This window comes from Chiloscyllium plagiosum, chromosome 7 (assembly GCF_004010195.1).
Source record: "Chiloscyllium plagiosum isolate BGI_BamShark_2017 chromosome 7, ASM401019v2, whole genome shotgun sequence".
Taxonomy (NCBI): domain Eukaryota; kingdom Metazoa; phylum Chordata; class Chondrichthyes; order Orectolobiformes; family Hemiscylliidae; genus Chiloscyllium; species Chiloscyllium plagiosum.
Window position 1 is genome coordinate 12,397,062 of NC_057716.1, and position 12,384 is coordinate 12,409,445.

At 37.6% G+C, this 12,384-nt stretch overlaps 2 protein-coding genes across 2 annotated transcripts in view; both read right to left on the bottom strand.

The window, feature by feature from the left end:
- The window catches only part of wdr12 (WD repeat domain 12), a 32,682-nt gene that overhangs the window by 16,060 nt on the left and 4,238 nt on the right, over positions 1–12,384 (bottom strand). Inside the window, exons 2-6 of the mRNA XM_043693058.1 lie at positions 10,065–10,159; positions 9,362–9,456; positions 9,067–9,173; positions 7,909–8,024; positions 6,391–6,545 (exon numbers count right to left, since the gene is read on the bottom strand). Of these exons, the coding sequence (XP_043548993.1) occupies positions 6,391–6,545; positions 7,909–8,024; positions 9,067–9,173; positions 9,362–9,456; positions 10,065–10,159 (568 nt within the window). The remainder of the gene's footprint in view (positions 1–6,390; positions 6,546–7,908; positions 8,025–9,066; positions 9,174–9,361; positions 9,457–10,064; positions 10,160–12,384) is intronic.
- Positions 10,074–12,384, bottom strand: part of LOC122551330 (calcium-responsive transcription factor-like) — a 63,158-nt gene continuing 60,847 nt past the window's right edge. Inside the window, exon 16 of the mRNA XM_043693057.1 lies at positions 10,074–10,159. Within this exon, the coding sequence (XP_043548992.1) occupies positions 10,149–10,159 (11 nt within the window). The 3' untranslated portion in view covers positions 10,074–10,148. The remainder of the gene's footprint in view (positions 10,160–12,384) is intronic.

Consider the following 12,384-nt stretch of genomic DNA (forward strand, 5'->3'; position numbering starts at 1 on the left):
ACACTCCTGATGAAGGGCTTATGCCCAAAACATCGACTCTCCTGCTCCTCGGATGCTGTCTTAACTGCTGTGCTTTTCCAGTGCTACACTTATTGACTCTTCCTAAATGTGCTGCCCAAAATGGCAAACAATACTCCAGCTGAGGTATAAACAGTGATTTATAGAGAAATAAAATCAATAACTGCAGATGCTGCAAATCTGAAACAAAAACAGAAATTGCCAGAGAAACTCGAGCAGTGACCCAAAACATGGAGATTGCTTTCCTTTCACAGATGCTACTAGATCTGCTGCCTTTCTCCAGCAATTTCTGTTTTTGTTTCAGATTTATGGAACTGATGAAATATCACTGCCAATGACCAACACTAACCTGATTCTGTGGAAAAATATGTGAAATAAATCAGTAGGCCATAAGGCTTTCAAATCTTCTGAGGCATTCATTATGACTGACAATCTTGACTGACTGTCAACTTTTGAAAAAAATCATTATTTATATTCTGCATTTTTATTCTTGCTAAGAGGATAATTCTCCCTTTCCCCTTTAGCCTTGTATCATCAGCAAGCTTGAACATATAATGCTTCCTCCACGTCACTAATGTTAGACTGTAAATAGCTATGGTCTAAGTACTGATCCTTGTGGCACTCCCCTATTTAGACCTGCCAACTTGAAAATTAACTGTTTATTACTTTCAGTCTATTAAAAAAAAGTTAATTCCCCCCCCCTTACAAGTCCCAATTTTGTAAAAACACACATTAAAAAAAAATTACTTTCTGACAAGTTGTCCCAAGAAGAAAAATTAGAAACTCCTGTTTAATGTAGATCCAAGATCTTACTGATTAACATGTCTGTACAGAGTGAATTTAAAAATAAATTATTTGGAAGCTAAAATCTCAACTCCCAGCAAGCAAACTAACTTATATTAAATTAATTACAATTATCACAGAAGTGAGTTTACCCAATATGTAGTGAGCATGCATCCAGGAATATCTCAGGTGTGAAGGTATGAATTTTGTTTGGTTAACTTTTGACAATGGGCTGAATTAAAAAGATTGCAAGCAGTTTGCAAACCTGCTACAGAGTGGACAATGACATTTCAGTTCTCCCCAAACTGTTGATCATGTATATCTATGGTAGTAATTTCAGTTTTGGCATTACGGTTACAGGGTTTTCCATCTAGACTGTGCTTAATATTGACACCAGAAGGCAACTGATACTTGGTGAGGTGAGTAGCAACTGATAAATAGGTTGCAAATAGTACAAAGGCTAATACTCAGCTTTGCTTGACGAGGATCCAGATTTCTAAGGCCTCTATTTCAAATCTCTCAGAAGAGTTGCAGTCATATTATCATGAATCAAATGCATAATTGTAATCAGGTTTCTTGGACATCTAAATCTTTGAAGCAGAATCCATAGAGCCTCATGATTTATTGATCGAAACAACTTTGTTCAAATTAATAAATGCAATGCAATGAAATCTGGATGATCTAGCATGTAAATCTGAGAGTATTAGCTTGCAGGTACAGCAACTAATTAAAGCAGTTAATGGAACGCTAGCCTTTATTATGAGAGGAACATTCAGTTAAATGGGGCAATAGTTTTTGAAGTAAACTAAAATAAAGTATGTGAAATACTGCTTGATATGTAGCAGTGAAAAATATTTTTTTAAAAATTTGTTTCCACAAAAATATAAGAAATGAATTCTGGTAAGTTATTTTACATTCAGCACTGAACCCCCATAATTCTCACTGTGGGGTTACACAAAATCATGCTAGGCAAAGGGTTTGGGAAGTTGAAGATAGTGAAGACTGCAGATGCCGGAGAGTCAGAGTGGATAAAAAGTGGAGCTGGAAGAAATCCAGCAGGTCAAGCAGCCCAGACCAACAGGAAGTCGACATTTCAGGTCATAACCTTTCATCTGGTTTGGGAAGCACTGGCTTGCAAGCTGTAAGAAAGAGCTGGAAGCTCAGAACAGAAGACAGTGGACAAGAACTTGAAGGCAAAGCTCCAGTCAAACTCTCCTTTGGGAATTCAAACTGCCCAGGATACCTGAGCACTGAGAAGTCAGAGCTTTTGTACAAGTCAGCACTCTGCCCGTATTGGACAGGTATTCACTTCTTACCAGGTTTGGAATTTTGGCTGAATTATTAGGACATGACATGACATTAAACTCTATTTAAAAACTGAACCTCCTACCACATTGGCTGTATTCGAATATGACTCGATTGACTGGATAGTGATAACTTGGAAACGTACGTGAGTTAATTCATATTATCTTTCAAAGATTTGCAAATAGGCAATAGAGGATTCAACAGACATAGTAGACGTAAAGTTGGGTTTCATTATCCCATAGATATAGATAATGCTGTTAAGCAGCACTATGCAGATGAGGAAGAGGAGTTACACCTGGAGGTGACAGTACAGGACATGAAGCAATGGAAATTCTAAGAACATCAGATCAATCTGAACAGCACCAGCAGTAGAAAAGGATGGTGTGATCAGCGTTGGAAAAAGGGATGGATTAATTAACAAGGTAATTACCAACTATTTGTAGGGGAAAGCCAAGAATGGTTACAGAAGGAAACCACTGTCTCCACAATGGCTCTTTCTCTAACTCAGCTTTTCCACCTATCCTTCTTATCTAATTCCCTTTTAAAAAGCATAACTGAATTTGCTTTTATCAGACAATGCATTTCAACTCCTAAAACTGATCACATATCACATTTTATCTTATCTTGCCATTGCTTCTATTGCCAATTTCCTTAAAACTGTTCTCTCAGGTTCTCAATCCTCCCACCAATGGAAAGAGATATCTTCCATTTGCTCTCACAAGCCAGCTAATGATTTTGAACACCACTATCAAATCTTCATTCAACCTTCCTTTAGGTGAAGACAAAATCCCAGCTTCTCCAAACTATCCACTTGACTGAAATCCATCATCTCTGAAACAACACTCAACCTTTTCTTCACCTTCTCTGTTATGCCTTCACATCCTTTTTTAAATTGTGGCACCAAGAATTAAGCTGAACTAGGATATTAAAAACATTAATCAGAAATTACTTTTTTTTTCATTTTGTCCCTATTCAAAATGTCCACAATCCCATACATTTTTAGATTATTTACAGTCGGGAAACAGGCCTTTTGGCCCAACAAGTCCACACCGACCCACCGAAGCGCAACCCACCCAGACCTATTCCCCTACATTTAGCCCTTCACCTAACACTAGGGGCAATTTAGCATGGCCAATCCACCTAACCTGCACATTTTTGGATTGTGGGAGGAAACCGGAGCACCCAGAGGAAACCCATGCAGTCATGGGGAGAATGTACAAACTCCACACAGAGAGTCGTCTGAGGCGGGAAATGAACCCAGGTCTCTGGCACTGTGAGGCAGCAGTGCTAACCATTGTGCCACCGTGCTGCCCACGCAACCATTCTCAAATATCTCTGTGCAAATCTATTATACCAAAACCAAGTCCCCTGTTCTTTCATTCTCTTTAGATTTTATTGCCTCCCCTCCCTCACAAAATGTATCATTTCATACTTCTCATGAAGTCAATCACTATCCTCACAACTTAGAATACTTATAAGTTATTTACAAATTTTTTTAATAATTGTGCCCTATACACCTAAGCCTAAATCTTTAACAGACATATCAAGAAAAGCAAAGGTCCTAAGTATTGTCAGCATGTGAACTGTTTCAGTTCTTGTTGCCCAAGCACCTCTGAACCACACCCAGATCACACAGATTCAAGAATAAACAAAAGAATATCTTGTCTGTCGACATCAACAAGGTGTGCTGTCTGGAATGTGAGGATAAGGGATGGCAGCTCAAGATCAGTTATACAGAAAGGACTGATAACCATGAGTTGTCCATCTACCAGATGGTAGACCCTCAACAGCTACTGGATGACAGGCCCAGAGACTGGGTAAAAGCCTATCAAGCTGGTTAAAACCAAGGCAAAGTTTGACAAGCTCAACAAAAGGTATAAGCAGATATGTAATATAAACCTTTTCATGACTTTGTCTAATTATCTGATGTAAAAATGTTGTAAAAATTGTGAATCTTCCAACATGTGCTCCTCGCATCTTTTAATGGTACCAAGTTGTCAATTTACATACATTAGGGCTGCTTTATGGGGAGAAGTACTTCAGCACTTTTAATCTATAAAAGATGTTTAAGTGCTAATATATATTGGATACAGAAATAAATTTCATTTCTATATTAAAGTATTCCCTTGGAACTTGTTTGAAAATGGTTAAAAATCTGACAATAGACTGCTTTTGTTTAACACTATTAACTGTTGGCATCAATGCTTTACAATCAAAATCACTAATCTCACTAAACAAACCTCACCTGTGTACAAATCTCTTCCTCTTTTTTTTCCCCAGCTCTGACTGTATGTAATCATCAATCATCTATGTAATTGGCTGTACCATTACCATGGTATATCTTGTAACAATTTACAAAAAAAGTGTGTTTGATCTAAGTTTTCTTGAATTCTTTAATTGTAGTGACTGTTAGTATGTCCATCTTTTCAAGATTAAATCCATGTTGCCATTGGCAAATTTTCATTACTTGTTAAACTGAGTTGATTGCCGTGTACCAGATATTTTAACAAAAATAAAGAAAATGGAAACAGAAGGAAGTCATAATACCACTTGAGACTGTTCCCTCATTTAAAAAAAATCACATCTGATCTCGGTCTTATCTTCACATTTCTACCTATTCCTCTACTTTCTAAAGGCCCACCCTTCTCTCTCTTCAGGTACCATGCCCTGAAAGCGAGTTGGTAACATGAATTTCTGTGTTTGTCCAATCTTCATCTGCTGCAGTGGTTTATTATTGCCTTCTGCAGATGGCTGATGAAGAGCCATTGATCTACGTTGGAAGGACCTACAATCTTACACTCAATCTATTTGGCTATCAAGTACTAGAGTGGGACTCAAATTTGAAGCTTCTAGCTAAAGGCAGGGATCTCACTGCATCACAGGACCTTTTACGATCAAATTCAAGTCTTGAAAATAATCGAAGACAAAGTATCCACAGTGCTCTGGGTATTATCAGTATTTCACAATTATGAAATTTCTCATCTCAGTCTTAAGGATCTAAAAAGAGTGTAAATAATAATAAATGATTTTCAGTGGTTTAGAGTGTGCTAACAAGAGATTATAGATTTAAGATAACTGGTAAAAGAAACAGATACAACATTTAAAAAAATGACTCGCACAATAAGTGGAGAGGATTTTTAATGCACTACCTTGATAAACTGATCGATGCATACTCAAAAGGAAGTCGGATAAATAGATAATAAAACATAATTACCAGGAGATAGGAACAAAAGTGGTGAGTGAGGAAGATGGATTGTTTTCAGGAAGAGCAGACATGAAAAGGCCATGCAGGTCCCCTCTGTGCTGAACTAGCCTGATTACAGGCTGGTGAAGGAGTAGGAGTAAGGACATACTGTCATCATCACAGAATTAACTATCACACAACACCAGGTTATATCCAACAGGTTTATTTGGAAGGATTAGCTTTCGGCGTGCTGCTCCTTCATCAGGTGGCTGTCTGATGAAGCAGCAGTTCTCCAAAAGCTAGTGCTTCCACATAAACCTGGACTATAACCTGGTGTTGTGTGATTTTTAACTTTGTACACCCCAGTCTAACACTGGCATGTCCAAACCATTGTCACAGAAGGCATCATTTTTGACTTTTTTTTTTAAAAAAAAGCTGTTTCAGGAATGTAAACTCCTTGGAACGATTCAAGTAAGGTAGAAAAGACAGATGAGAGTTTGGGAACTGATAATATGTTCTCTACTACTACCTATTAAAGCACTTTTGATAATGCTAAGTCAGTGATAGTTATCCAGTTAGCATGATCAAATTACTGCACAGTAATGGTGGCCCAAGGATGATCTCGTCCTTTAGTAGTCAGGAATTATATAATATTGCAATTCCAATTATATTATCCATCAATGAATATTCACAGGAAATTCCCTTGTTTTAACTTAAATATAGAAGACTGATGCTTTACTTGTTCATCAGAGTATGATTACTTTTTCCAATTATGCTTCTGCTTTTTTGTTGGTGATACTGTGCTCATTATGGGAAGGATTTTAGTAGTGGTGCACCTAATATCCAGTCACCGGAGCAAGCATTCACCACAGCAAGAACAGCTAAATATCTTTTCTCCTATATGTTGGATTTGCAGCTTCAAAATTTACAATGTACACATCCTTTTCTGACTTATTTGCTGCTTCCTATCTGCTGGGTTTTGATGGTAACTGAGCAGAATTATATAAACTACTTTCAGATAAAAATGCTGCTCACAAATTGAGATAAAGTACTAAAATCATTTATGCAAACAACTAAGATCTCACAATTATGGAACTCACTTTAGTTTTTGTATTGTCCACAGCAATTGACTCTACACTTGCAGCATGTCCTCGACAGGAGTGTAACGCTCTTACTTTATTCTTTTCTGAGTTCCATTCCCACAAGATAATAGTCTGGTCTTGAGAGGCACTAAGCAGCAAGTTGCACAGACCAACTAATAAAAAAAACAACAGAATTTAGTTAAGTAAAGCCAGACATCACATTTATTGACCAAATACACTGATTATGAAAGCACAAACATATTTTATCAAGGCTTGAGTGAACATGAAGGTAAAACTAAGCAAGCAGAGAAGGAATATTACTGTGCCTAAAAATAATGTAATTTAACTAAATTATCAGCCACACACTAATGTGGAGAGGAAATAGATAGTCCTAATCTCAGAATGCTTTGCTTTAACTGTATTTTAAATTACATTAAAATTTAAACAATTAAAACAAAGATTCCTGTTGATCTTTTTTACTCTAACAATCTACTGAGGCCATTTCTTGATATATAGTTATGTGCTTCATAATTGCTTATTTATGGTCTTCAACAAAGCTCGCTGCTGACCTCAAAGGAAGTTAAAACTTTAATCATTAACTGCCATTAAGCAAGCTAAATAGTCGACTAATATGAAGCATACTCACAGACGACAAATCAGAAAGTAATAAGTACATTCTATCATTCCTGTTTTATAACTTTACAGGAGTTTAAAAATAAGGATTGATACATAAATGGAGAATATGTTGAAACCTGAAGTATCAATTTAAAATTGGAAAAGGTATGGAATTTTTATCATTGAATTGAGAAATATTACTTTGCACAAATACAAAATTAGTTTAAATACAAGTCATTATTCCATGTAATTACTTAGCGTGCTGTGAAGTAGAGTTACATATGACTTAACAAGACTTAACAAAGTAACTTTGTGTTTATTCAACAAAAATAGCAGAATTAAAATTAAAGATCACATCAATTCAATGGTTTCTAACCAATTTCCTTTCACAAAGCTTTCACAACACACCAAGTGGTACAGCCAGGAATCACTGACAGCAACTTCTGAATTCACACATTTAATCTCAAGTGGATGCAGAGGTTGTTGTCAATTTTACAAGGCAATGAAAGTAGCTTTTTTAGTATAATTATAAGCACAAATCAAACTCCAATACAAAAGTGATAATACATTTGATAAATTATATCAAATATCACCCAAGATTATGCATGAATGACAGATAGATACAATCAAGTGGTTAACTGCAAGATTATAGTCTGTTAAACAAAAAAAAATTGCCAAATCAGGTAGAATTGACAAAATGATCATTAGCCAACAACCAGTAGTTCAGTCAAACAATAACAACTTTTCATCTGCGCCTCAATATTCATTACTGCCACACAAGACTCTCAGCACACAAACATAAGACTGCAGAATTTCAGAAAATACAGTAAACTTCACAAGTTGCAGATCTGGAATCCTTAAAAATACACCTCATGGCCAAAGTGTGGCTGTGGCTATTTTGACTTAGGTCTAAGCATTCACCTTTCTTGATCCATGCTACATCTTTGACTACTTCTGTGTGTCCAGGAAGGGCCACGAGTGGTTGACCATCTAAGGTCCAAATGTGAGCAACTTTATCATATGATCCTGTGAGAATCCTAAAAAGTATAAAATAAACATCAATTTTTGAGTGTTACTATATAACTCAAAACTGAACAGAGCTGATGAAAGAAGCTAAGAACAGTAAACTATTTAGACCCTCAGGTCTGTTCCGCTATTCTATATGATCAAGGCTGATACTCTATCTCAGTGCCATATTTGTGTTTTCTCCCCATACTCCTTAATGCCTTTAAAATTTCTCTCTTCCTTGAACGTATTCTGTGACTTGGCCCCCATAGACTTTGACAGTATTCTAAAAGGACACTATTTTCAAACAGGTGTGTCTGACAAATGTATAACAGTAAAGTACTGCAGATTCTGACATCTGAAATAAAACAGAAAAAGTTGAAAATGCCCAGGTCTGACAGTATCTATGGAAAGAGAAAAAGAGTTAACATCTCAGTTTCTCTCTCCACACATGCTGTCAAACCTGCCAGTATTTACAACATTTTCTGGGGTTTTTTGGCCTGATAAATTCAGTGGCCTGTAAGCATACAATGAAATATTGAATGGTGTTGACATGCATCATGGCATTAGTTGGTCATGCTAAAAAGAAACAAAACAGGTTACGCCTCTCATCTCAAACACTCACATACATGGTATCCTTTTAAGGAATAGAGTCTAGGATTTTCTAGAATGCAGCAATGGAAAAAGGGGCAAGCAAAAGGTGGGGAAATCATCAACAAAGGACATTATTTCAATTCTGGATAACTTCCAACCAATAGGATTTAAACTAAATGGTACAGTCTTCTGGTACTATTATAAAAGGTGAGTTTCTCTATTGTAGCTGATACATAAGTCTATTGTCTTAAGATTGATGAATCAATTATATCAAAGACCATTGTTCGAACCACACTGAACTTCAGTAGAAACATTAAAAGGTTTGAAAAATAGAATGACTATTAACCAAGCTGTTCTACAATGTTTTAAACCCCGGTGACAAATGAGCAACAACGCTATTTAAATATTCAGCAGCACATTTCCCAGCCCAAGTTTCAATTTTCAAGGGTCTTAATGTAAAATGATCAATACTCTTCTTACCATTCTCCCTGTGCCTCTACTGCACTGACCCAATCATCATGAAACAAGCACTCTTCTGGTTGAGGGGCATTGTACCGTTCTATATATTCAATCTCAACCACTTCTTCCTAATGTGGGACAAAACAAAAACATCAACGGTTTTCTTCAAATTGGACACTAACCAACTACAGTTTTTCTGCTTTTTTCATAAAAACAAAACCTCACTTGTGAACTTAAAACAACATTGTATTCTCCCAGCCCAAGAGATTGAGTGTGATGCTTAAATTTCCAACAAAACTGGCTTATGGTGACTTACCGTTGAAATGTTTTCCAGTTCCATATGTTTACCCAGTGCCAGTCGTAAAAACTGGCCCTTAATGAGGAAGTCAAAGTCTGCATGTTTGTGATTAGCTACAAGAACAAAAAAGAACATGTCAATCTCTCAATCATTTCACTGTATAGAACACACTAAAAAAGACACAGACTGTGTACCCTCCTCCCCTAACCTAAATAAATCACGGAACATTTAGATTACTGCTCATAAATGACATTTGCTTCCTAGCTCTGAAACTGGAGTCAAGCACACTGTATTGATGCTTGAGGACTGAAGACCAGACACAATGTGATGGAAATATGAACAGTTTCTACATACTGCTTTTGAAAATCAGCGAATCAGTTAGTTCTGATGAGGCAAAATACAGCATAAAGTTTCCTGCACACAGTGCTAACATTAGAGACTAGCTACTGAATCAATGTCAATCTTTCAGGTATCAGCACTGCAGAGACTGCCATTATACCGACAGTGCTGTGGACCCAGGTCCAAGAATCTCATCATGAGAACCCATAAATGACAGACTTGGGTTAGACTTGAACCTGTACAGAACGAGCTCCAAAAGATTTATTTCATAAAACAGAAAGATTTTGTATCACAACCTGGCTGATTGCAACAAGTACCAGTTGGCAAATATCCACTGGATCAACTGCCTGGTAGTCTCAAACTCACAATGGCAGTAACTCACCATGTTTTGCTTCTAGTAGTTTATTGATGACTTTACTGAGGTCATTAACTTCGGCTGCAGCAGGAACAGAGAATGATGTATCATCTACTTCATACCTATATATAGAAATACATTTTTTGATATTATAAAGACAACTTGTTTCAATATTATTGAAAGCTTAGTGTTATTTTATGCCCCAGTATCACGTACAAACCGCAGCCAAGACAAAATGTCTGTTTGTAAACATGTCTGTTAAGAATCAGAAAATCAGAAGGAATACATCATTGTCTACGTTGCCTTCCTCTTTCTCCATATGAAGCCATTTTACAGAATATTAAACAGCACAGTACAGGAGCCCATTTGGTCTGCACTGACAATTGCAAACAGCATCCACTTTGATACATTCCCCTGACTCTACAATCAAAACCTTGGATCTTTTTCTCTCCATTGAACTTAAAAGACACACTCTAGCATCAATGCAAAATGATATTTTTGGTTACAGTCATTAGTGACTTTTAAAAGTCTAAAACCAAATATTTGGCTTTCAATTTTAGCCTTAAGAATCATTTCAGTCATGTAAGTGAGACCAGTTGAATGTATGGCTAAAGAGCTGGGGTAGGTAGTGGAGTGAGCGTTCTTCACCTATGTGGATCATTCATATCTCTCTCAAGGTAGAAGGACCTCTATGAGGAGGACAGGTTGCACCCTGAACATCAATATTCTTGCAGAGAGGTTTGCTGTTGTCACTTGGGAGAGGTTAAACTATTGCGGCGGGAGGGTTGGGAACCTGAGCAATAGGTCAGCATGTGCACTGACCCTTCTTCAGAACAGGATCAAGCAGAACATTAGGGAAATAGAGGAAACAGATATGTAAGCAGATCATGGAAAGATTTAAGAACAGGGTTATTATAGTGGGTGATTTTAAATTTGTCAATATTCACTGGGACTACCTTAGTACCAGGGGCTGAGATAAGCAGAATGTGTTAGGTATATCCAGGAGGCTTTCTTGTAACAATACACAGACAGTTTGACTAGGGAAGAGGCCATACTAGACCTTGTATTGGGAATTCAATCTGCCCAGGTGATTGAAGTTTCAATGGGTAAGTATTTTGAGAATAGTGATCATAATTGTGTAAGTTTTAAGACTGTTAAGATATGAAACTGTTCCTCGGGGAAAGTGTCTGGAATGTGCCTGGGTAGGTGGTAGAAGCAGATATGATAGCAACATTTAAGAGACATTTAGAGAGAGGCACGAACAGACAGTAAATACGCAGATGAACCATGAGCAGGCAGATGGGTTTAGTTTAAAATGGATGGCAGAGACATGATGGGCTTAAAGGCCCATTTCTGTGCTGTACTGTTCTACGTTCTATATTTGAAATTCTAATGAACATCTGACATATTCAGAGTCATAAAGGTGTACAGCACGGAAACAGACCCTTCGGTCCAACCCCTCCATGCCGACCAGATATCCAAATCCAATCTATTCCCACCTGCCAGCACCAAGCCCATATCCCACTCAACCCTTCCTATTCATACACCCATCCAAATGTCTTTTAAATATTGCAATTGTACCAGCCTCTGGCAGCTCATTCCATACATGTACTACCCTCTGCGTGAAAAGATGCCCCTTAGGTCTGTTATATCTTCCCCATCTCATCCTTAACCTATGCACTCTAGTTCTGGCTCTCACTCCAGGGAAAAGACTTTGTCTATTTATCCTACCCATGCCCCTCATGATTTTGTAAACCTCTATAAGGTCACCCCTTAGCCTCTTGACACTCCAGGGAAAACAGGCCCAGTCTGTTCAGCCCCTCCCTATAGTTCAAATCCTCCAACCCTGGCAACATCCTTGTAAATCTTTTCCGAACCCTTTCAAGTTTCACAACATCTTCCAACAAGAAGGAGACCAGAATTGCACGCAACATTCCAACAGTGACCTAATCAATGTCCTGTACAGCCACAACATGACCTCCCAACTGCTGTACTCAATATCTAACCAATAAAGGAAAGCACACCAAACGCCTTCTTCACTATCCTATCTACCTGTGACTCCACTTTCAAGCAGCTGTGAACCTGCACTCCAAGGTCTCTTTATTTAGCAACACTCCCTAGGACCTTACCTAGGGAGTATAAGTCCTGCTAAGATTTGCTTTCCCAAAATGCAGCACCTCGCATTTATGTGAATTAAACTCCACTTGCCACTTCTCAGCCCATTGGCCCATCTGATCAAGATCCCGTTGTAATCTTAGGTAACCTTCTTCGCTGTCCACTACACCTCTAATTTTGGTGTCATCTGCAAACATACTAACTGTACCTCTTATGCTCACATCCAAATAAT